Source organism: Carassius auratus, chromosome 49 (genome assembly GCF_003368295.1).
Source record: "Carassius auratus strain Wakin chromosome 49, ASM336829v1, whole genome shotgun sequence".
In the NCBI taxonomy this organism is placed as follows: domain Eukaryota; kingdom Metazoa; phylum Chordata; class Actinopteri; order Cypriniformes; family Cyprinidae; genus Carassius; species Carassius auratus.
Genome location: NC_039291.1, coordinates 6,082,882 through 6,108,739, shown reverse-complemented (window position 1 = coordinate 6,108,739; position 25,858 = coordinate 6,082,882). Strand labels below are relative to the sequence as shown.

The following is a 25,858-nucleotide window of genomic DNA, read 5'->3' as shown; positions in this document are numbered from 1 at the left end:
CGAATAAATGCAGCCTTCTTTCAAAAAGAAAAAAAAACATATTAAGTGTAAGATGTTAATTCTTAAAAAGTAAAACGACTCTTTTAACTGATAAATGTATTTAAAATAAATAAATGATCATTAATTATTAGTCTTTGTGAGACAATTCAAAGATAATTAAAATGCAAATTCCACCACAGTATCTAAACACTTTTTGGAACCACTGTAATGTTGATTTGTCAGTGCTCACTCAAACCATGGTAAACAGCAAAGTCTCCATTGCACTGACTATGACCACTGTGTGAGAACGTGAGAGAGGACATGAACACACAAACAGGCTAAAGATCAGTGTTTGTGTGAGAGAGAGGTAGATTAGAAGAGAGTGGATAAAGATAAGATGAAAAGACATTGTGGTTAGACTTTAATCTGTGTGACAGATCTACAAAAGCCCAGTGCCCCACTATAGACTCATGCATGCAATATTGTGATATGCAACAACTGATCTATAATATAGAATATTTCAAATCTTATGTACATTGAGGGTGGTGAATTATTGTCACGCAGACTACTGTAAAATTATTTTTTGAAGTTGTAAGTAAAACAAACATTATTAGAGTTTTCCCAGAAATAAATAAATAATCTTTTTTTTTTTCAATTTCAAAATTCCACATGTAGCCTAATTTAATGTGTTACTAGGATTCTTTGTTAATATTTGTGAGAGAATTTCTGAGAGAAAATTGTATGGTAATGAATTAAATGGCAGTGCTTGTGAAAGCAAGGATAGTTCTTACGTTCATTCACTAACATACATACACACACACACACACACACACAAACACACACACACACACACACACAAACACACACACACACACACACACACACACACACCCACACACACACACACACACACACACTGTGTTTGATGAGAAATGAGAACTTTGCCCTTTGGATTGTGAAAAACAAAAACAGGTAATGCATGGGTCATTTTAATCAATATGCCCTATGAACTTGAAAAGAGTTTTAACCCAAAGACAGCATGCACTAATTGAATATATGTTCTTTAAAGAAATGGTTTACCCCTAAAATGATGAAAATGAACCCACCCATAGACAATCCGAGATGTAAATGAGTTTGTTTCTTCATCAGAACTGATTTGGAGAAACATAACTTTACATGACTTGCTCACCAATAGATCCTCTGTAGTGAATGGGTGCCAAACATCCAATAAAAACTTCACATTAAGCCACAAGTTTGTATTAATGTTTACGATTTACTTTTTCACTGGAAGACATGTTAGTATGGATTATGGACCATTATTCTGGCCAGGAGCAATGGTTTAAAGTTAAAATGCCTTAATGATGAATTTGTTTCATACAAACATGCAGCTTTTCATTTAACAATGTTAACTGATGGACTGGAGTCCTCTAGATAACTGTGATGTTTTCATCAGCTGTTTGGACTGAGGATGAGTACATTTTCAGCAAATTTCAAATTTTGTGACAGTTCTTTTAATTACGTTTTACAAGATCAATGAGACGTGTTGAGTCCTTTGATATGCAAACAACCCATGTAAACAGTAGTATTCTGTTTCAGCAGTGGATATCCATGATGGAATGAGTGGAAAGTCAAGGAATAAACAGCGTTTTGATGATTAGATCTAGTGGTCTGCACATATTTGGAGTGTCTTGTATTATGGGAAACAGCATGCAGTGTTCCCTTTCCTTAGGTGCTGTCTCTGTCCTTTGTTGATACCATTAAAAGCAACTTTTAGGAATAATTTAGGTAGTCTCTTGCGTAACAACGTTTTTCTTTGTCAGTTATAAATGTAATGGTGTTCATTTCTTTTAGGCCTTTGAATGACTGATCAGAACTTGATACATGTGTAAATTAAACACATTGCAAATGAAAACATATTTTCGAAATTATGTTTAAACTTTAATTTTCAAAATATATTACAAAATTTAATTCAGGGACAAGAAAATAAGCAACATTATGTAACAGCGCACTTGCATATAGTTTGATGTTGGTTGTGTCGTCCAAATTAATAAAAGAAATGTGTATAGCATCAAAACTGTGAGAAAATATCACATTTATTATTGCTTAAATGTATTTTTAAAAATATTATTTCAATAATATTTATATATTTTAATTGTAAAATATAGAGAAAAAAATGAATGAATAACTGAAATAATGTATATCCCAAATACATTAATTTGTTTCATTACATTTTATTTCACATTACATTTTTTTTTTTTCATTTTTCTTTTAATACCATTTATATATTTTCATTTAAAAATATTGATGTTTTCCCTCATTCATTTGAAATACATATAAGCGAATATTTTGGACATTTTCTATAATTTAAAATACAAAATAATGGTATATACAGTACATATAGATAGAAGGCGGCATCTTTAATCCATTCCTCATTTACTCTATTGCTCAATTACAGTTTTTTTTCTACTAAAAATGACATTAAACAAAATGCCAAATGAATTAAAGAGAATATGTTCTAACCACTGGCACCATATTTTATCTAATTTGTTTGTTCCTAGTTAAATAATTAAGTAAATAAATGAATATGGCCAGTAGGACTTTTATTCTAGTTTCCGTGAGTTTTACTTGTCGCCCCCTCGCGGTCACATCGAGAAAGATCTATTTGTCTCTTGATTCACTTTCATTTTCATTCTTTGTGCTGACTAACTGCGACTTCTCCTCGTTTCGTTGATAACAACTGGATCCTGTCTTCTCTTTTCATCAAAAATCCCCCGCTGTCTAGTGGGATGAGACTTTAAACGCGTGTTTTTCTGCAAACAGCTTTAATAAATTTTAGCGAGACAAATCGAAACGAGTATCCTGCAACGATGACTTCCTTAGACATGAGCCCTGAGTCTAAGAAACAGGTTGGACGCCTATTATAGGCCCGAAACATGATTTAAACTTAGTTATGACTGTTTCTTTTTCAGAAATCCTGCATTTTGAGTCTAACCTGCTTATAAATATGGGCGTATACATTGAACGTGCTTTTAAGTGGCAAGTTTGACAAATTCTTCCTATGTATTTTGCAGGTGGATGGATTCTCCAAAAAAATCACCAAGGAGGTAATTACACAGTCACGCTCTTACATTACTTTTAAAAATGCACCACAGTAATTACAGTTTATGCCAAAAATACCACAGCTAGGCTATTACAGTTACCACAATAAACCTGTGCATCATACACCATTATAATTCTAAAAATAAAACAACATGACAGAACCATTCATACTGCGCTTCAAAGGAGAACCAATAATAAGTTATTATTTCACACCAGTAACAATAGCTGTAGCGAAAGATGTGTTAAACTGTCAAATGTGGGTTTTAAACAGGCCGAACAGCTGATCTCAAACTTCTTCCCTGAGAAGATAGCAGAGCTGGACAACATCTTACAGGTATAAAGTCATTCATCATTTGAAAACAGCAGGTGCGTTCATTAAAGGGATAGTTCACCAAAAAATTGAAAATTTTAATGAAAATTCTGTCATTAAATACTCACCCTCATGTCGTTCCCAACCCATAAGATCTTCTTTCTCCTTCAGAACACAAATTATTATATTTTTGATGAAATCCGAGAGCTTTCTGACCCTCCATAGACAGCAGGGGTCCTACCATGGTTAAGGCACAGAAACAAAGTAAGGTCATTTGGTGTGCAAAAAAAAAACTTTCCTGAGCAAATCTTCTTCCCCAAATTACCTCAGAGATTGCCACAGAGGATAGTGGTGATATACAGGACATAATCCCTACTGGAGTGTTTATATAAATGCTGTACTAGGGCCATTGGCTGTTGTTAAAGGGAAGAGAAAAATGGCAAGGTATGAAGCAACTTCAGCGGTTTATGTTTTAAAACAAGAGTGTACTCTATCCATAAAAAAATTATCTTAATTTGTGTTTGAAAGATGAGTTTGTAAAGACATGAGGGTGAGTCATTAACAACAGAATATACATTTTTGGGTGAACTGTCCCTTTAACATCCACACTCATCGAGGACAGATTGTGCCGTGGATAAGAAATGCTGTATATCTGTTTATTATGGGTTTATTTTATTTAGGATTCCTGCAGTCTGAAGGATCTGTCCGTTATCAGGGCTCCTCTGGACATCCCGATCCCTGACCCGGCCAAAGAGGAGCTCAAAAGGAAGAAGAAAGAGGAGGTAATCATAATCACATCATTTATTATTAACAAGCATCATTTTTCACTTTCATTTCTTTTTTAAGTTAATAGATCCACTTTACTGTGGTTCGGTTTAAGTATTCGATTAGACTTTAAAGCAAGTAATGACATTTTATTCACACAGAAAGAGGCCAAAGGGGGAAAGAAGGGTGGAGATAAAGAAGACGAGGACGAAGGTAAATGTTTAGAAGGAATTTGAAAACGAAACTGAAAATGTCACACTTTTGGTTATCTCTTCCCTAGACCTGAATTTCCCAAATGCAAAATGACTAAGTGTAATTCACAGTATGAACACAGGGGGCACTAAGTCACTGTTAAAGTATTGTGTATCTCCATCCAATTGGTGATGGGTTACAAAGTGGTGCTTTGAAGAGCACAGATTTAATGATGCTGATTGTGATCTGAAAGGTCCTCCCTGTGGTCCCATCGCCTGCAATGAGACAGTAGAGAAACTCATCAAACAGATCAAGCCTGAGATCCAGATTCAGAAGGAGTGTCTTAACACGGTGAGGAAGTGCCATCATATGCTAATTATGCAGATCTGAGGTTAAATTACTTTTTTTTTTTTGACTAGTTATTGTTTAACTGGTTCTATAATAGTTTAGTTTCTAGGTTTATAATTATAGTAAATATTTTATACTGTATGTTGTCACCAATACATTTAATAAAGCATTTTGGTACAACATCATTTTATGTACATTGTGTAATATTTGTGTTGCACACATGTCCAGGTGTCAATGTGGATACAGCTACAGATTCCCAAAATTGAAGATGGGAACAACTTTGGAGTTGCTGTGCAGGTCAGTTAATGGATCTGGCGTCATGCACACTTGTGACAGAATGAAATAACTGTTGTTAAATGAATCATTCTTAAGTTTACGTTTAGATTAGAATTTATACATATTTATGCATTACATATGTTGTTTAAAAAAATGAGTCCTAACTAGGCATACTGAAAAAACAAAAAACAAATAGTTAATAGACTAACTTAAATGATTAATAGTTTATCCCAATTACTTTATATCAAAATGATGTGCAATGTGGGCAAGTTTTATAAATTTGTGTGAAGGACAGTTGTAGCAAATATATATGCTACTATTTGACTCTGTTTTTAACCAATGCACATGCATCGTTTTTACTTTTATTAATATTAATTATAATGTTAAATTACATTACCATTCAAAAGTTTGGGGTCATTCACTTTGTTTCCAACAAGGACTAGGGTGGCCATATGCGCCGTTCATACGTGACACGTCCCGGCCAGGATTTTAATATTGCCTAAAACATCCATAGCAGTAGGACCAATAACATGCAGGTATTGTACATAATCGACCAATCGTGGGGCTGCGTGTGAGAAGGTGAGATCTAGAGGGAACGATCAAAACGATGTAAATATACACACGTGTTTGTTCATTCGAATGACTTGAAGCGTCGCTGCGCACAAATCCAAAAGAAAAAAAATTAAAAGTGCGCAACAATGCTTCAAGTCAAACGAACGAACAAACACGTGAAAGCGATTCGAAAGCATAAGGAGCCGTCTGCTCTGCTCTTTATAGCTCTCATGAATGTTACACAACAATCAACCTGCACAGTGCAAATAGCCAAAACCTGGATATTTTAATATTATTAAAATCCTGGCTGGGACGTGTCCCGTATGAACGGCGCATATGGCCACGGACACACTACACTGATCAAAAGTGGCAGTACAAACATATATCGCAAACAAAACTTCAAAAGAATCTCACTAACCCCACATTTTTGAACGATGCTGTGTATTTAATAATAGTACGTTTACAGTAAATAAAAGCACAAATGTTCCAACAGGAAAAAGTTTTTGAACTGTTTACCAACACCCGCACCAAGATCGAAGGATTCCAGACACAGATTTCCAAGTAAAGAGTCCCGACTGCATTACAAACACTTACCCTCTTGATGTCTTCATTATAAACACATTCATATTAATGTATTTTATTTGATATTTTATTAATCGTTAGACATGAACATGCAGTTGTGACATGTTTCTGTCTCCTCAGGTACTACAGCGAGAGAGGAGATGCTGTAGCCAAGGCTTCCAAACAGCCACATGTGGTCAGTTTATTGGCTGTTCAGTTGATCATTTCACATGTTTTCAACACCTTTGAGCTTCTGATCACTTGATTGTTTTGTCGCTTATCAACAGGGAGATTTCAGGCAGCTTGTCCATGAACTCGATCAGAACCAGTACTGCGAGTTACGCATCATAGTCCTGGAGATTCGCAACACTTACGTAAGTTCAGTCTCAGCTTGCCCTAAACAGAACGTCTCAGTGCTGTAATTCTGATTTGAATGGATGGTGGTGAGATGTGTCTGAAAAAGATGGCTGATTTCATCTCTAGGCCGTGCTGTATGACGTCATCACCAAGAATTTTGACAAGATTAAGAAGCCCAGAGGAGACTTATCTTCAAAGGCACTTATCTACTGAGTACAGCAGCTGATCTGCACTGAAAAGACCTACAAACACACATTTGCTGAAAAGTAAAAACATGTCGTATTCAGTTTCAGAAGCGCTGTCACAGTGCACTGACTTCAGCTTCAGTTACATCAACAGAGCCTATTGTAGTACAGCTTTTACTCAATAAATAAAAAAGTGTATCCAAATGTGGTATCACTCATGTTTTTATTCCAAATGTCAAAACATTTGTTTTATTATCCTTAATAATTATTACAGTCGGGGAAAACAGGAAAATAACTGCTTAATTCTTTATGTATGCTGCCAGTTCAAATGATCAGTAAGATTTTTGATCAGAAATCAATACTGTTATTCAATAAGGGTGCAAAAAATGTATCAAAATTTTGTTACTAAAGATTTCTGTTCTTTGTTCTTTTGAACTTTCTATTTACCAAATTATCCTGGAAAAAATGTAGCATGGTTTCCACAAAATTATGAGGAAAAAAACATCAATTGATTAAATGTACAAAATAATATATAATTTATCTTCCTTGTTAACAAAAGTTTGTGGAGTTTTATAAATTTGTTGCAGAATATACAGCCTCTGTTTTACACTCATGTACAAGTGTTAAATGTATTTTTTTTTATTTTTAAGAAATTAATACTTTTATCATTGATCAACAGAGACAGGAAAGACATTTATAATGTTACAAAAAGTTGTAGTAATGGAGTAAAGATAATCACACAAGAAAATTATATTTATAAATATATTAAAATAGGAAATGGCTATTTTTAAATTCTAATAATATTTCACAATATTACTATTTTACAGTATTTTTTATCAAATAAATATGGCCTTCGTGAACATAAGAAACTCAAAAACAGTTGAAATAAGTTCATTTTGTTTCCACTGAACTATACTGTAACCATTTTCACAAGTATTAGTTTGTAATTTTCTTTATATATTGATAGTTTTATTTATATATCACTAGCCTAGGTTTTGCCCATTTTTCAGGAAGAAATCTTTACTTATTTTTACTGAACTAATCAAATTTAATATCCTCCCAAATTGTTTTATATATTTTATTATTTATACGTCAGAATAAGCATGATGTTTGAATTTTTACATGTTGTATATTGAATGATTTTGACATTTTGTTCTCCAAAAACTTATTTGAAACCTTAAAAGTAGACACTTTACTTACATTTAATGTGCTTTCTATGGACATTAAATCACTTTTGATGCACACATCTTAAAGGGATACTCCACCCCAAAATGAAATTTAGTCATTTTGTCATTAATCATTTACCCCCATGTCAGCACAAGGATGTACTGTTTCTAGATGTATTTATGCTTCGATTTGAAAGAAAACTGTGCATCCTTGTGGCACGGCTGACGCAGTTTGAAGACTGTTGACAATGGAACTGCTGAATAAAGTTGTTATTTTTGTTTTCTTCACTTATAAACAGTATTCTCGTAGCTTCATAACAGTATGGTTGAACTACTTATGGCAGATAGACTATTCTGACTACGTCTTTCATATATATATATATATATATATATATATATATATATATATATATATATTAGAAGATCAGCTTCACACTCAGAAACTGTGATGAGGTAATTCTAGTAATTATAAAGTTAACTAGAATAAGATCTTGCCTGTACAGGTAGTGGTTCTTGTTGCCAAATATGCTGTACTTGGAAACTCAGAGCAGGTCCCAACATCACCAGCACAGAGAAAAGGAAGTGAAAATGCGGTCTAAAAAAGAAACGAGCCAGTAGTCCAGCTGTGAGATCAGTAAACTGCTCCAGAGCCCAGTGCAGACGTTTGCTGACAGAGTTATGGATCTTATAAAGTATCTCCTTTAGGCCCAAAAGATCCATCTTGGTTTGCTGGGGGCAGAACTTCCACTGCATGTCCATCAGATCGACTAACAGCCGAAACTGAGACAAGGACAGAATTGAGATTGTTTTACCATCTGTCAGCAGGGTTATTAGCTTCCCTTTTGTTTTCACAGTTGAGTTCAACCTGCCGGTTTATATCACACTTATTATGTCTCTCTCTCTCTCTCTCTCTCTCTCTCTCTCTCTCTCACACACACACACACACACACACACACACACACACAGTCCTGACAACATTTAGCTCTCTAATAGCTACAAACATTTCTATCTTATCAGTTTGCTCTGTGTGTGTGTGTGTGTGTGTAATATAAAGCAGCACAGCAACCTTCCCTTTGTGGTTTCAACCATATTTAGCAGCTTTATCTGTAATATGGATTAAAATAAACTTTGGCTTTGAAAAAAAAACAAAAAAACGTAACACCAGACAAACATAAATAAACAACACAACACACACAAAACAACAAATATAAAACATATAATCTGATCTAGTGCATGTATTTTTTTTTTCTAAACCTGTTTGTTATTGTTACATCGACTCATTTTACTCTATTTGCTATAACTAATATAAACAGATAATTGGTAACTATATGGACTATGATTATTGTAATAAATGTGCTTATTCAAAATGTTCCCCCACTATTTATTGTTATTTACAGTACTGTTCAAAAGTTTGGCATTAATATTTCTTTTTATTGTTTTCTGAGAAATGCTTACAAAGTCTGCATTTCTTTGATTAAACAATACATTAAAAAAGTAATATTATGATATAATATAAACTAAATCGGCTCTTTTCTATTTCAATATATTTTACAAGTAATTTATTTCTGTGATAGTGAAGCTGAATACATGATCTCCTTAAAAAAAAGTTCTTCCCGAGCCCAAAATTTTGAATAGTTATGTATATGTTGACCACATATTTTTGTTTTTTCACAGGTTAGATGGTTTCTCCTCTCTAGCTTTACCTATCTCTAAAATCTAGCAAATATACAGTACACTCTTGTCCAGACTATATGAGACACGGTCACTGTCACTCTCAACAGTTTGAAAAATTATTTTGAATGCATGTAGCACATACAAATTGGCTTACAATGCAAAATAACTATTTGTTTGTTGCTGGCTGAAATATATAAGACTCAGAGTCCAAACAAAGTTGTGCACGTGAGTTTAATTATTCGTGTAAAAACATTTTGTGAGTGTTCCAATTAATCTGAAATGCACTTAAATCACACACAAATCAATCCTTTGTTTCAACAGAAACATATCTGCACACATGCTCACACACATACGCATAAAGAATCTCCCTCCCGTACCCCGTAAACCCACTACTGTCTCCACACACGCACATTAAACTCGCATTCAGTTTTGACAGAAAATATCATTTTACATTGTACTACAAAATCTAATCCTGAACATTAATAGCAATAAAATATCTTACAATATTTAGAATTATTCCCAGAATTCTTTGCACTTTTAGAGACATGTCCATTATCCAGGTATTGCTTTTTTTGGGTAAAGCAGTTACCATACAGTCATTTTTCAAGCTAAGCAGTTGTGCTGTGCCCGTCTGAAATCGGCGTTCTTTATATTGGTGAAACTCACTCAGTTAAGCTTAAACCTGCGCTTAAATCTCTGAGCTGAAAGAGAGGCGTAAAAGAGAAATCACAGCACGCCCCGTGTCCATTAACTAAATGTCAATGATCCTTTTAGCTTAAACATGTGTGTGTATCATCTTTTTGTGCCTATAATGTGAAATAAAAAACCTGAAGACCCTGCCTAACGCTACATCAATTTGATTTTACAAAATGTTCTTTTCTGATTTTTTCTGTTTCTCTTTATTCCTGCTCCATCCTATTCCTACTACGATGTCACCATCTTCCTCTGACATCGTCAACAGCATTTGGTTTCCATCTCCAGCATATCCACGTTCATCCTCTCTCTGTCGCTGTCCAGAAGGGGGTTCTGCGTGTGTTCCCACCGACGTATGGCACCATCCCACTGAGCGAACAGTGACAAGAGAAGGAAAAAAGACCCGGGGGATTAACAACCAGTCTGTGTATTATAAATAGCAATGTGTAATACTTTAAATAATTGTGTAGTAAAGTAGTAAAACACAAAAATGTGTTTTAAGTTTAGAAACATTGTGAGTCTTCCCCTCCCTTGCCTCACAGTGCTTTGGTCCAAATGCCTGCTTTCCACTTTTTCATCACCTACACGCACGAGTCCAGTGAGAGAGAACAAAGCCAATAGTTGTGGAACTCCAAGTCTGTCAAGGCTATTATATTCACTCGGATGAAGTATATCTTTAATACAGATGATGCCAATGTATTTTTCGATGAGTCTATGGTACCTGGATGCACTGTTGGGTGAACAAAGGCCACTGGCAGTGGTGTTATGCTGTGGGCGATGTTTTCTTGGGACACTTTGAGCCCTATTATCTCAAAAGCACAATCCTTGACAGTTGTCAGGTATTTGAACCTCATTGAGGACCAACTGCACCCATTCATGGATGGATGAAAACAGGCAAAAAGCTCTCAATGGAGATGGCTAAACTCAAACTTATACGTTTGCCAGTGTTTTCAGATTATCAGTAAGCACAGGAAAGAAAATGTGTCCTTCAAAGAGATAAACTCTTATTGGTTACTAATGACATCTGGCTACCACAAGCATGAAAACTGCTGGAGGCCTATATTTTTTCTCCTCTTTTTTTTTTTTGTTTAAGAAAATATAGAGAGATTTTATATATATATATATATATATATATATATATATATATATATATATATATATATATATATATATATATATATATATATATATATATATATATATATATATACAGTACAGACCAAAAGTTTGGAAACATTACTATTAAGTTTCTTCTGCTCATCAAGCCTGCATTTATTTGATCAAAAATACAGAAAAAAACAGTAATATTGTGAAATATTATTACAACTTAAAATAATAGTTTTCTATTTGAATATACTTAAAAAAAAATTATTCCTGTGATGCAAAGCTGATTTTTCAGTTTCATTACTCCAGCCTTCAGTGTCACATGTAACATCCAGTCGATCACATGATCATTTAGAAATCATTCTAATATTCTGATTTATTATGAGTGTTTGAAACAGTTCTGCTGTCTAATATATTTGATGAATAAAAGGTTAAAAGTAATTTTTGCATTTATTAAAAAAAAAAATTCTAATAATATATATTCTAATAATATATTTCCTTTACTATCACTTTTTATCAATTTAACACATCATCGCGACATACTGTAACATACTTACAGTGTGTGTTTGAAAAAAGGATGTAATCGTCCTTTACTTTTTTCTGGGGTGCATTTTATCCCAGACGGCCTAATAGCAAAGTGAACAAACGAACGAACGAAAATTCAGAAGAGCAACAAGAGATTTGAAGCTCATAGCAGACGCGCCCAGGAGATGATTCGCTCTGTGATTGGCTGAATGTTACTTCACTCAAATCTAAGTAACAAATCGGAGAACACTACAGGAAATATTCACGCTGGATCCTAAAAAAAAAAAAAAAAAAAAAAATTAGCAGGGGTCAGAATCACCTGTTTCTAAAAGTGCGGGGGACGTGTCCCCCCCGTCCCCCCGGTTGCTACGCCCCTGCACACACACACACACAGTCCTGACAACATTTAGCTCTCTAATAGCTACAAACATTTATATCTTATCAGTTTGCTCTGTGTGCGTGTGTAATATAAAGCAGCACAGCAACATTCCCTTTGTGGTTTCAACCATATTTAGCAGCTTTATCTGTAATATGGATTAAAATTAACTTTGGCCTTAAAAAAAAAAAAAAAAACGTAACACCAGATAAACATAAATAAACAACACAACACACACAAAACAACAAATATAAAACATATAATCTGATCTAGTGCATGTATTTTTTTTCTAAACCTGTTTGTTATTGTTACATCGACTCATTTTACTCTATTTGCTATAACTAATATAAACAGATAATTGGTAACTATATGGACTATGATTATTGTAATAAATGTGCTCATTCAAAATGTTCCCCCACTATTTATTGTTATTTACAGTACTGTTCAAAAGTTTGGCATTAATATTTCTTTTTATTGTTTTCTGAGAAATGCTTACAAAGTCTGCATTTCTTTGATTAAACAATACACTAAAAAAGTAATATTATGATATAATATAAACTAAATCGGCTCTTTTCTATTTCAATATATTTTACAAGTAATTTATTTCTGTGATAGTGAAGCTGAATACATGATCTCCTTAAAAAAAAGTTCTTCCCGAGCCCAAAATTTTGAATAGTTATGTATATGTTGACCACATATTTTTGTTTTTTCACAGGTTAGATGGTTTCTCCTCTTTAGCTTTACCTATCTCTAAAATCTAGCAAATATACAGTACACTCTTGTCCAGACTATATGAGACACGGTCACTGTCACTCTCAACAGTTTGAAAAATAATTTTGAATGCATGTAGCACATACAAATTGGCTTACAATGCAAAATAACTATTTGTTTGTTGCTGGCTGAAATATATAAGACTCAGAGTCCAAACAAAGTTGTGCACGTGAGTTTAATTATTCGTGTAAAAACATTTTGTGAGTGTTCCAATTAATCTGAAATGCACTTAAATCACACACAAATCAATCCTTTGTTTCAACAGAAACATATCTGCACACATGCTCACACACATACGCATAAAGAATCTCCCTCCCGTACCCCGTAAACCCACTACTGTCTCCACACACGCACATTAAACTCGCATTCAGTTTTGACAGAAAATATCATTTTACATTGTACTACAAAATCTAATCCTGAACATTAATAGCAATAAAATATCTTACAATATTTAGAATTATTCCCAGAATTCTTTGCACTTTTAGAGACATGTCCATTATCCAGGTATTGCTTTTTTTGGGTAAAGCAGTTACCATACAGTCATTTTTCAAGCTAAGCAGTTGTGCTGTGCCCGTCTGAAATCGGCGTTCTTTATATTGGTGAAACTCACTCAGTTAAGCTTAAACCTGCGCTTAAATCTCTGAGCTGAAAGAGAGGCGTAAAAGAGAAATCACAGCACGCCCCGTGTCCATTAATTAAATGTCAATGATCCTTTTAGCTTAAACATGTGTGTGTATCATCTTTTTGTGCCTATAATGTGAAATAAAAAACCTGAAGACCCTGCCTAACGCTACATCAATTTGATTTTACAAAATGTTCTTTTCTGATTTTTTCTGTTTCTCTTTATTCCTGCTCCATCCTATTCCTACTACGATGTCACCATCTTCCTCTGACATCGTCAACAGCATTTGGTTTCCATCTCCAGCATATCCACGTTCATCCTCTCTCTGTCGCTGTCCAGAAGGGGGTTCTGCGTGTGTTCCCACCGACGTATGGCACCATCCCACTGAGCGAACAGTGACAAGAGAAGGAAAAAAGACCCGGGGGATTAACAACCAGTCTGTGTATTATAAATAACAATGTGTAATACTTTAAATAATTGTGTAGTAAAGTAGTAAAACACAAAAATGTGTTTTAAGTTTAGAAACATTGTGAGTCTTCCCCTCCCTTGCCTCACAGTGCTTTGGTCCAAATGCCTGCTTTCCACTTTTTCATCACCTACACCACGAGTCCAGTGAGAGAGAACAAAGCCAATAGTTGTGGAACTCCAAGTCTGTCAAGGCTATTATATTCACTCGGATGAAGTATATCTTTAATACAGATGATGCCAATGTATTTTTCGATGAGTCTATGGTACCTGGATGCACTGTTGGGTGGACAAAGGCCACTGGCAGTGGTGTTATGCTGTGGGCGATGTTTTCTTGGGACACTTTAAGCCCTATTATCTCAAAAGCACAATCCTTGACAGCTGTCAGGTATCTGAACCTCATTGAGGACCAACTACACCCATTCATGGCAACTGTGTACCTTGCCAGTGATGGGCATGATCAACAGAATAATTGCCATGCCACACTGCCAGAATCATCAAGGAGTGGTTCACTGGTTGATTTCCTTTAACGTCTTGGCCTCCAAATTCACTTTGGATGAAAACAGGCAAAAAGCTCTCAATGGAGATGGCTAAACTCAAACTTATACGTTTGCCAGTGTTTTCAGATTATCAGTAAGCACAGGGAAGAAAATGTGTCCTTCAAAGAGATAAACTCTTATTGGTTACTCATGACATCTGGCTACCACAAGCATGAAAACTGCTGGAGGCCTATATTTTTTCTCCTCTTTTTTTTTTTTGTTTAAGAAAATATAGAGAGATTTATATATATATATATATATATATATATATATATATATATATGTATATATATATATATGTATATATATATATATATATATGTATATATGTATATATATATATGTATGTATATATATATATATGTATATATATATATATATATATATATATATATATATATATATATATATATATATATATATATATATATATATATATATATACAGTACAGACCAAAAGTTTGCAAACATTACTATTAAGTTTCTTCTGCTCATCAAGCCTGCATTTATTTGATCAAAAATACAGAAAAAAACAGTAATATTGTGAAATATTATTACAACTTAAAATAATAGTTTTCTATTTGAATATACTTAAAAAAAAATATATTCCTGTGATGCAAAGCTGATTTTTCAGTATCATTACTCCAGCCTTCAGTGTCACATGTAACATCCAGTCGATCACATGATCATTTAGAAATCATTCTAATATTCTGATTTATTATGAGTGTTGGAAACAGTTCTGCTGTCTAATATATTTGATGAATAAAAGGTTAAAAATAATTGTTGCATTTATTCAAAAAAAAAAAATTGTAATAATATATATTCTAATAATATATTTCCTTTACTATCACTTTTTATCAATTTAACACATCCTTGCTGAATGAAAGTATTTATTTTATTAAAAAAAAAGAAAGAAAAAAAATTACTGACCCCAAATTACTGACCAGCAGTGTTTTAAATATTTTATTTTTTTATTTTATATTTCATATTTTAAAAACATAGTTTTTTTTTTTTTTTTTTTTACTTTTTATTCATCAAAGTATCCTAAAAAGTATCACATGTTCTGAAAAAATATTAAGCAGCAGAACTGTTTCCAACTTTGATAATGAATCATCATATTAGAATGATTTCTAAAGGATCATGTGATAATGATCCTACAAATTCAGCTTTGCATCACAGAATAAATATTAAATTAAATTATAATAAATTTAAAAACAATAATTTTTAAATTGTAATAATATATCACAATATTTCCATCTTTGTTTTTTTTTTGATCAAATAAATGCAGGCTTGATGAGCAGAAGAAACTTCTTTCAAAATCTTTCCAAACTTTTGGTCTGTACTGTATGTATATATATTAGTCCCATCTTTTTGGTCAATGCGCCTGTGGATAGATTAACTGTTTAATGATGTTGTTTCTTCTTGTCAACAAATATGTTTCGTCAGTTTTAATTAACAAAAAAAAACTCCAGTAGTAAACAATGGTTTTACTTACAGAGCTGCTGACCATGTTGTTGTGATACGGGTGCCAGCTGACGTCCCTCACACATGCGTCATGATTGGACAATTTGGACACAATGCTTCCCGTCAACACATCGTAGACTACAAAAAAAGATGGGAGGAGGTGAAATTATGCAGATTTGGATAATAATAAAAAGCCACTTTCAAAGACAATTTCACGCATGCGATTATTATCTACTTACTGACGATTTTGCCTGTTGAACAGCCTGTGTAAATTAACTTCTGTCCAGTGCTGAATTCAGGCGAAAAGCGGCAGCGAATGAGCGTGTGCAGAACCCCGTGTCCTCTGTAGGTCATCACAGAGGTGTCACCAGTCAGCTTATGCTTCTTTAGTGCTGCAGGCCAACAAAATAACAAGTCAGAGCAGGCACTCTGTGTTCAATTGTAAAACGAAGGTTGACCACAAACCAACAGGGCTAGCAGGTCTGCTACAGTTGCTCAAGCATGCTAACGCACCTCTCTGGGGAACCTGCTGCCAGCGGTAGTCCCAGTTCTGTTGTGTGACAGCTTGCCGTGAGGCTGTGAGCCCCTCTTTAGATGAAAACTTCCTCACGTCCCACAACTTAATGGTCTGATCTTTGGAGTTGCTGATCAAGTACCGAGCGTCGCCCTATAGGACAACATACGTATGCATTTGAACATGAGAATTTTATGATAACAGTCCTGTTCTTTAACTGTTATGGACCTTTGTCTTGTTCACTGTGACAAAGAATACATGGCCAAAAAGTATGTGGACGTCCATGGTTTGCTTTTATGCACCTGGACGCAGCTGGAATAGTCAACCCCATTAATAAGAAGGAAGTAGCCACATATTTCTGACATGTAGTTTTAATAGCCGTGTTTCCACTATCGAGCTAGGACCGGGCGTGCTAGTGCGTGCCAGGGCCAGTCGCGTTTCCACAGTCACTTCCGGGGCTTGATCGTGCCTCGCCGGGGCTTCCTCGGGGCCAACGACCAAGTTTTTTGGCCCGACGAAAACCTTGGGCCAAAGCGGGCCAGCTGGGGCTAGAGGAGGGGTTATGAACAAAGGCGGAGTGTCTCAGCGTCTGGAGAGCGTCAGCGCGGATCATTTCAGAAAGATAACAGTTTTAACAGCAGCATTAAAGACTTTTAAAATAAGTTAAGCTCAAAACTCACTCTTAGTTAGCAGCAAGTGTTTGAAATAACTTGATCCGATGTGGATTATAATCACTAAACAAGGCAGAAATATTTATAAGCGAATAAAGCGATGTAAAAGACTATGCACGCTAAACATTAACGTTACACAGTAAAGATGTTAAATATGACTGCTTGGAGAAATCAGACGTCAGCTTCTTATTCTCTATCACAGTCGTGTATTTATTAAGTAACTTATATTATCTGTCACAAGCCTCGTCTCGAGAGTTTTTCTCACGTTGCCTATCATAAAAGAATATAGCCTAATAATGTTTTTTGTTCGGGAGTTTTTATAAAAATAGAGATATTATCATTAATTCTAAATGTGACGGCTACTGTGGCTAATAAACAGAAACAGACTCGACTGAATAAGCAGGCTATTTTCATAAGCGTTAAAAATAAATAAATAAATAAAATAGTAATAAGTGTATTTATGTGTGATTAATTTTGAGTCCTGATAAAATAAATCAATTCTATAGTTAAAACATCGATGCTTTTGAATTTGAATATATAACAAAGCATGCAAACAAACGGCCGCTTTTATCATGTTCGTTTTGTGTTCGCGCATGTTCCAGTGGCTTATTTCTTAGTTTTCTGATAACTTCTCTTTGTTGGTGAAATAATGAGGTTGCATGACGTTGTTCTGAGAGGCGTGTAAAGGGCGTGTTTTAGTGACGTGCAGCAGTGCTTCAAGCTCCTCTGTGGAAACCCTGCGCTATTCTGGCCTCGTGCTACTGGCCCGGGGCTATGAGCCCCGCCCGGCCCGCTTTAAGCCCTGGCTCGCACTGGCCCGACAGTGGAAATGCGGCTAATGAATGCTTCATATAAGTAGTTACACAAAAGGTTACTCTGCTATCTTGAGTGCATATTTTTATGGAGGACTATTACAAATTATTGGCCTACTGACCGTTCTATTCATCAAAGAACCTGGAAAAATGTTTCACAGTTTCCACAATTTTCCAGTAATGACCGCTGATTTTGATCAATTAAGTGCAGCCTTGGTTAACATCCTTTAAACTGAAGTGTATATTGTACCATGCTCACAATCATCTGTCTTATAATAATATTATTACCTAAAAGGTTTGTGCAGTATATTGTAAAACTGTATTGTAAACACACTGTCTTGATGAAGATCAAATCAAATATGACAGTATGGATTGTGCTATTATACCTTGCTGTGTATGAAGGTGATTCCGTCTCTGTGTCCGGCCAGTTGACCCACAGGCTGTGGTCGGTCTTCTCTGAGGGTACGTCTGTCCCATACCTTGCACAGAGCATCATCACTGCCTGAGAACAGCAGCTGTGATGAACTGTCTGCAAACGCTACGGCATTCACATCATCGTCATGAGCGTCGATCTGAAAGATGGGGAGATAGAGAAAGAAAAACACTTGAGTCATGCTACAGAGGGTAATGTCTGGATATTGTTCTCATTAAATGTAGCTTGCACATCAATGATCACTTTATATTCATAACAATAGACATTTGATGCAATGAGAACAGGAAGCTGTAAAGATCAAAGGATGGCTGAGAAATATGACAGATTGACAGTAGAGTTAACTGATATTGATCCAATAAAAAGCTTGCGCCATTAATAAAAACATTTCCACCAACATTTTTTAAAATAAATGTATTGTATTTAGAAGTGCAGCAGATCTGGAAGTGCACCTAAATGTTTTTGGGTTACTGATGATGGGGTATTTGTGACTTTTTCTTATCCACTGGATTCTGAATAAATATTTTTTTATTGTTATATTAATAAAAGTGCAAATGTATGCCCATCTATTACTTTACTAATGTGTGAATCATACCTTTAGTGTTCTCTTGTTTTGTTCACGATCAAACACATACAGACAGCCATCGTTTGCACTATTTGATAGAGACAAAAAGCATCTATCTCATTAAGAATAAAGAAACACTTTAGTTTTCTATGTATGGTAGGCGGTTATTCTGCTATTAAATAATTTAATTAATTAATTAATTAATTAAAATAAAATAGAATAGAATAACAATCCAATAGTGGAAATCGTGTAAAAACATTTTTTTTAAGTATCCAGATAAAAAAAAAAAAAAAAATTGTTAGCACAGGATTGTTTGCTGGGGGTAGTATTCTTAGACGATAGTATATTACTAACCCGCCTAAAATTTCTTTTCCATCTGTGGATGCTGCTAGAGAAAAAACACAGAACCTCCTTTCATCAGGACTGAAAGAAGAAAAAACACCTGTCAGCATCAGCGACAATGAACATTAACAACAAAATAATTTCTATGGATATTACATTAAATATATCTCAGAGGCTAAACTGCAAAAATATATCATCAAATATAAATCTTTACACATATAAACTCATTTTCATTTGGGGATGAACAGAGAAAGACCAAACATCTAAAAGCATAATATTACAGTTTTTCATCACAGGATGGTCCCTAAATGTAATGCAATGCAGAGAAGATGTCATCATGGTCATGTGAATGTGATTTGAGAGGCATAAAGACACACTGGCAAAGTCAGCTATTGGCATTATTAGCATATCTGGTGTTATGGAACTTTAATTACTAATATATATATATATATATATATATATATATATATACACACACACACACTATAAATTTTAATATAGGAAGGTTATTTTTCTTACATATTATGAACATAATCAAATATCTATTATTTATATATGATGTCTTAGCTACTACAGTAATGAGTAGAGCCCAACCAATGTTTTTTTTGGAGGGGGGGGCGATGCCGATATCAATATTAGGGAGTAAAAAAAAAAAAAGGCAGATACCGATATATCGGCCGATATTCTCTGTGTATGATATAGTAGAGTACCAGACAACTGTTTTGACACTTTCCCTTTCGTGTGTGAAAACATTTGACTGGCACAATATATAGAATACAGTATATACATAAGCTGAATATATATACATAACATTTTTTTGCAATGATCACTCAAATGTGGTGATCAAACACTTATTGATCATGTCATGAAATAATGATGTAACCGAGATATGTAATGGAGGCAGGGCATTTACAATTTAACACTAAATTATACAAAATTAGTCTGATATCAGTACACTTAACAGTATAGTTGAAGTTTATTCACCTTTAATTCAATTCAATTCCATTTAATATTATTCCGTTGAAGTTTATTTCACTTCGGAACATCCATTCAAGGATTTGCACTACTGTCTTCATACACAGACAAAATTTAATAAAGAATTGTGACATAATCTGTAAATAAATATAATATAAATTCACGTCTCGCACACTTTAATGCCCTTTGAATGTAACGTGTACATTACCTTTGAAGTGGAATCATAGAATCATTCACTCCGCAGGGCACGTAAGGTCGAATAAGACAACCCTTGAGATATGGCCATTAAAAGTTTAAATGGTTTTCAATACAGACTTATGCTTAAAAGCGTTTCATCCAGGTCGCCAGGAGCAAACAATGGAGCACGCTCTGCTGGAAAAACTAACTAATTAGAACATTTCAAGCATTTTATCTACCGTATTTTTCGGACTATAAGTCGCACCTGGGTATAAGTCGCATCAGTCCAAAAATATCTCATGACAAGGAAAAAAACATATAAGTCGCACTGGACTATAAGTCGCATTTATTTAGAATCAAGAGAAAACATTACCATCTACAGCCGCGAGAGGGTGCTCTGTGTCTTCAGTGTAGACTACAGGAGCACTGAGCAGCATAGAGCGCCCTCTGGCGGCTGGAGACGGTAATGTTTTATATTGAATCATTTCTCTCGGTTCATGTCAAATTAATTTTGACAAATAAGTCGCACCTGACTATAAGTCGCAGGAAAAGCCAAATTATGAAAAAAAGTTTGACTTATAGTCTGGAATATACGGTACATTATATGTTCTGTAAAAAAATAATAATAATCATATCGGCGACATATTTGCCCATACCGATATATCAGCGACAGGCTCATATCGGCAAAATGATATATCAGTCAGGCAATGGTAATGAGTGTCGAAAGAAAAAAAGAAGAAGATTTGAACTCCCTAAAATAAACAAAAACAATCATAATTGGTCATTACTTTTAAAATTTCACTTTGCAAGTGTGTTGAGTTTTGGTTAGCTCACAATCATGTGATGGCTGTAGTGATGAATGGTTATGGAATTCTGTTCTAATATGTCATCAACATGAAAAGGAAGCATACAGGTGATTACCTGAGATTTAATGCTAAAATGTACTATGAGGAAACACTAACTTGAGGTCCAGAGCGGTGTGTGTTTCATTGTCCCCATCTACACTGCACACATGGACTAAAGAGAGGGAGCACAGGCAGATATGCATTACTGGAATAAATGACAGTAGTGCCAATAAAGGAGTTAAAGTGACTTGGCCCTGTCTTACTGTAGTCAGACCAACTGGAGTACAGCACACAACGTGCATCAGGGGTGAAACACACATCCAGAATGCTCCAGCCCACATCTCTGGCCTTCACCGTCTTCTTTAGAGTAAAACGGCCCCTACTAGTGTCATATAACCTGATATTCTGATCTATAAAAACAGACAGAAAATGGAGAGTATAAGATACCTTTTGTGCTACGCAATTCAAAGGTTTGGTTCAAAGATTTGTGTGTTTGTTTTTGTAATAAGTCTCTTATGCTCACTTAGGCTGTTTTTATTTGATCAAAATACAGTAAAAAAAAAAAAGAAGAAAAGAGTAATACTGTGAAATATCATTACTATTTAAAATGACCATTTTCTATTTGAATATTTTTTAAAATTTGTAATTTGTTGACCCCAAACTTTTGAACGGTAGTTATATGTACTTAAATTAAAGCCAAAAAAAGATTGAAACAATTACTTTGGTAGAACTTTGCTATGCATTTGAACATGTCTGAGAACATGACTGACATTTGGAAGCTACTAAAAATAGAAAAATACTAATGACAAAGTCTTGAATTACAGTTTCACCTTGGCATGCTGTCAGGAACATGTTTCCTTCATCACTGTAGACTCCACAAAATACTTTTTGCTGGTAAGTGTCCTTGTATACCACATGATTAGGCAGGAAACTATGAGGATATATAAATTAAGTATTATATACACACATGCAAAGAAAATATCTCTATTTCCAATGTACTGACACGTGTGAGTATCTAGTATTTAAATGTTTCAAATATACATTATTATTGTTGTAGCACTGCATTAGTTTTGCACTTACTGTGACCGGATTCGACTGCACTCTCCATGAGAGAAACTTGACCCCAGACACCGTCCCTGTTCCCGCTTCAGAAAGAAATACACAGTTAGATTATAGAAAGCTACACATTTCTGAACTCTGCTCTATTTGGCTGTATAAATATTTCCTGATTTCTTAATTACAAATCAGAAGAGCTGCAAAGATTTATTTTTTATTTTTATTTTTTTTACCAATATTGCAATTGCAATTTAATATGCAATTTTTTTTAAAGCTCTTTATGTTCTGCATTATCCATCAAAGACAAGCTATAAATCATAGTACAATATGACCAATACAATCTTAGATAGATTAAACATAAGTGTTCTTTTCCGTAGGCAAGGGCTACCATGTTATGATGAAATTAGGTGATGCGTGACTTGATACACAACTACAATCACAGTAGTATTGTTTGATACACATGCGTCCCGAAACGAAAGACCCGTAGCAAAAACATTTATAAGAATACGTGTATCGTTACACACCTAATATCCATAGATCCGCCTTACCTCTGCCAGCATTTGTGTGAAACTGTGTCTTCCCTTTAAGCATGAGGAAGCAGTGGCAAGCAGGATCTGTGTGCGGATCTCACTGTGGTCAACTTCCTGTGTGTCTGGTTGGGCATCCACTGAGCGAGAATAAATAAGGGACAGTAAATGACCACAGAAGTGTTTAATTCAATGGTATTTATGGCACCATTGCTCAATTTCATAGAAGGAAAATTATGCCATACAGTCCATAATTCTTACCTGGAGGGTCATATCGATGTCCTAGCCGCCCATCCCAGGCCCCATCGCTGTCCTCATCTGAGTCTGAATATGACTGCACGAGCTGTAGGCCCGTTGCTCCACTTCCATGGACCAGGCGGACCTGGCCCCTATAGTAGAGAAAAAGGAAGAGCAATTTGCAGCACCCGTAATTCAAAACAGGAAGTGGCAGTGTTCCAGAACATGCTGCCCAGGCAAAGGTATGTGATGCAGGTTATGTATATAATTACCTCCGCAGTAGGTACGCCAGAACTTGTGCCAAGTCAACGTTCTCTTCCGATCCTGACTGCCTCTCGGCTTGTGTGTGACCCGTCTGATCGGAATTCTGGTTAGGTTCTGGTTCGGACTGGTCTGGATTGTTGCCAGAGCCTCGACCGGACATCCCAGAACTGGACTTAGAGCCCATAGACTGATAGTCTGCCAAATAGTTCATTTAAAAATAAGCAATACAAGCAATCACATTCATATCATTATAAAAACACAAAAAAATATTATAAATATGCTCGAATTTATTTAAAGACATTGAACACCATCTTTAAGTAATTATGTCGAAGCTATGACATACCCCCAAATAATATGTGAAATTCCTGTTTTGGCAAAGCTGAATATTCAGCAGCAATTACTCCAGTTTTCAGTGTCACATGATCTTTCAGAAATATGCTGATTTTGTTATCAATTATTAATATTATGATCAATATTGAAAAGAAAAATGTATTGATCTTCTTAAAGACATTTGACACCAGTTTAAGTAATACTGTACATAATAGGACATACACACAATTAATAAGAAATATACTTCCCTGACTATAAATTTGAGATGTACATGAAACAATGCATAAATATGTATTTATATATGTACAAAATGAACAATGATGTAGTTCATTAATTGTTTGATATGTCGGTGCTATTAACATCCCAATATCTGCTTGTCTTGATAAATTTTGACATTAAACGTGTTTTAAAATAATGTTGTGCTAAAACAACAGGGTAGAACTGAAAAGAGCAAGTGGTTTCATATTTACAAAATAAGAGTTTAAAAAAGCTAATAAGAGTCTACTTGTAACGTTAAATATACATCCAAAACAGCCCTTTGTTTATAATTTAGCGCTCAAGCTAGCAAACAGTAAGCGACCTACAATAGAGACCTACCAGTTAATTGGTAACAGCGCTTTGACAGCTCTTCTGCTCCGTTTGTGTCTTCCTGCAGACCTCGGTAAATAACCACCAAACAGTCAAATCAAAACTGAACCTTGTAAAGGTGTGAGTTCAGTAAGCTAAACGCTTTTGCTTCCCAGAGTAGGTTTTAAGACTCTCTAGGTTCGTGACGCGCCATGTTGTTTACGATCTCGCGACTCGCCTTCCTCAGGTCACGTGACACGCTCTCACACAGAACAAACATGAATAACAGAAACAGCACGTTCACAACGTAAAGGCATTTGACAGTTATGCCGTCTTTATTGAAAATATTTTCCAGCCACCAACCATTAACAGTAAGAGAAGTATTGATAACTCCAATAAGAGAAACTGCTGATTTTTTTTATTGTCATGAGCTCCCAATATATATATTGGTTTTTTTACGATAAACTTTAATTCAGCATTGGAAGTTACCTAGCAAAGTCCTCGGTTAGAGAAATTAAATTCACTCACTGATCTATATATTGTCTATTATAGATCAGTAGATATTTGTTACTGTATGTTTAGTTTTCCTAAGTGTAAAATGATAAAAAATAGTCCGATGTCATTTAAAATATATATATATATATATATATATATATATATATATATATATATATATATATATATATATATATATATATATATATAAGCAAACATAAACAAATTCCAAAAGAAATAAAAAATAAAAATAGTAAATAATTCATAGAAAACAACAAAACATAAGCATGAGGTCTTAACACACACTGTTAAAATGTGTCAATAATTACAAAATTACAGACACTAAAAAAAACAGCAAGACCCTGAAACTGCTTTTGTCAGACTTTTCCATCACTACTAAAACTAATTGTATATTTTACATTAAAGGTAAAAATTGATAGCCTGAATGCACTGAAAGTTGCTTTGGATAAAAGCGTCTGCTAAATGCAAACATTTAATTTAATTTTAATTTAATTGAGAAATGATACTCTGGATGACCTCTTATGAGGTCACAGTTGTGACATTAAGTTTGTCCTGTTCGGAGCCTGTAAAAGAAACAAAGATGTGTCAGTTCATCTAGCTGATACTTAAGTCCCTTCTCAGATACAGTTGTGACTTGTGAGTTCTACACAGCAGTTGTGTTTTGTACAATTCAAATGGCAACTGGTCTTCAGGGGACGATAACGAAGAACCAGGGGTCATTGCTCGTCAGTGATTTGCACCCAGATGCGACCGAACAATTGTTGCATAAAGAATTCCATCCATTCGGACCTATCTGTTCTGTCCGAGTGTGCAGAAACACAATAACCAATCATTCTCATGGGTGTGGTTTTGTGATTTTCGAAAACTGGCAGCATGCAAAAAATACCCTTGAGGCAAAACCAATGTGCATCACATGTGTCCAACACGTGAATATTAATGTCCTAGCAAGGACCAATAACAGGTATGATATATATCTATATATCTATATCAATATCAATATCTATCTA

At 34.7% G+C, this 25,858-nt stretch overlaps 2 protein-coding genes across 2 annotated transcripts; one reads left to right on the top strand and one right to left on the bottom strand.

Moving 5' to 3' along the window:
- Positions 1 to 2,622: 2,622 nt before the first annotated feature.
- Positions 2,623 to 6,828, top strand: LOC113066091 (proteasome activator complex subunit 1). The gene is made up of 11 exons (XM_026237720.1): positions 2,623 to 2,885; positions 3,051 to 3,083; positions 3,350 to 3,412; positions 4,069 to 4,170; positions 4,315 to 4,366; positions 4,599 to 4,696; positions 4,922 to 4,990; positions 6,015 to 6,082; positions 6,224 to 6,278; positions 6,370 to 6,456; positions 6,566 to 6,828. Exons 1-11 carry the CDS (start codon positions 2,847 to 2,849, stop codon positions 6,650 to 6,652), a joined length of 753 nt encoding a protein of 250 aa, XP_026093505.1. The 5' UTR covers positions 2,623 to 2,846; the 3' UTR covers positions 6,653 to 6,828.
- A 6,261-nt stretch (positions 6,829 to 13,089) lies between these two features.
- Positions 13,090 to 24,584, bottom strand: LOC113066090 (DDB1- and CUL4-associated factor 11-like). The gene is made up of 15 exons (XM_026237719.1): positions 24,366 to 24,584; positions 23,447 to 23,633; positions 23,199 to 23,326; positions 22,959 to 23,077; positions 22,435 to 22,499; positions 22,185 to 22,285; positions 21,618 to 21,764; positions 21,472 to 21,526; positions 19,370 to 19,438; positions 19,046 to 19,103; positions 18,407 to 18,592; positions 16,537 to 16,690; positions 16,263 to 16,415; positions 16,055 to 16,161; positions 13,090 to 13,939 (listed from the first exon to the last, which is right to left on the bottom strand). Exons 2-15 carry the CDS (start codon positions 23,620 to 23,622, stop codon positions 13,832 to 13,834), a joined length of 1,626 nt encoding a protein of 541 aa, XP_026093504.1. The 5' UTR covers positions 23,623 to 23,633; positions 24,366 to 24,584; the 3' UTR covers positions 13,090 to 13,831.
- Positions 24,585 to 25,858: the final 1,274 nt, after the last annotated feature.

What these genes read in the sequence shown, in the direction of transcription:
- LOC113066090 (XM_026237719.1), bottom strand. Translation starts at nt 23,622, where the DNA reads ATGGGCTCTAAGTCCAGTTCTGGGATGTCCGGTCGAGGCTCTGGCAAC. An exon ending in GTTCCTGACAGCATGCCAAG is followed by an intron (nt 21,765 to 22,184) that starts GTGAAACTGTAA and finishes CTGTTTTTATAG; the next exon opens with ATCAGAATATCAGGTTATAT. An exon ending in GCAGCAGGTTCCCCAGAGAG is followed by an intron (nt 16,416 to 16,536) that starts GTGCGTTAGCAT and finishes GTTGGCCTGCAG; the next exon opens with CACTAAAGAAGCATAAGCTG.
- LOC113066091 (XM_026237720.1), top strand. Translation starts at nt 2,847, where the DNA reads ATGACTTCCTTAGACATGAGCCCTGAGTCTAAGAAACAG. An exon ending in ACTTTGGAGTTGCTGTGCAG is followed by an intron (nt 4,991 to 6,014) that starts GTCAGTTAATGG and finishes ATGTTCCAACAG; the next exon opens with GAAAAAGTTTTTGAACTGTT. An exon ending in TTCCAGACACAGATTTCCAA is followed by an intron (nt 6,083 to 6,223) that starts GTAAAGAGTCCC and finishes CTGTCTCCTCAG; the next exon opens with GTACTACAGCGAGAGAGGAG.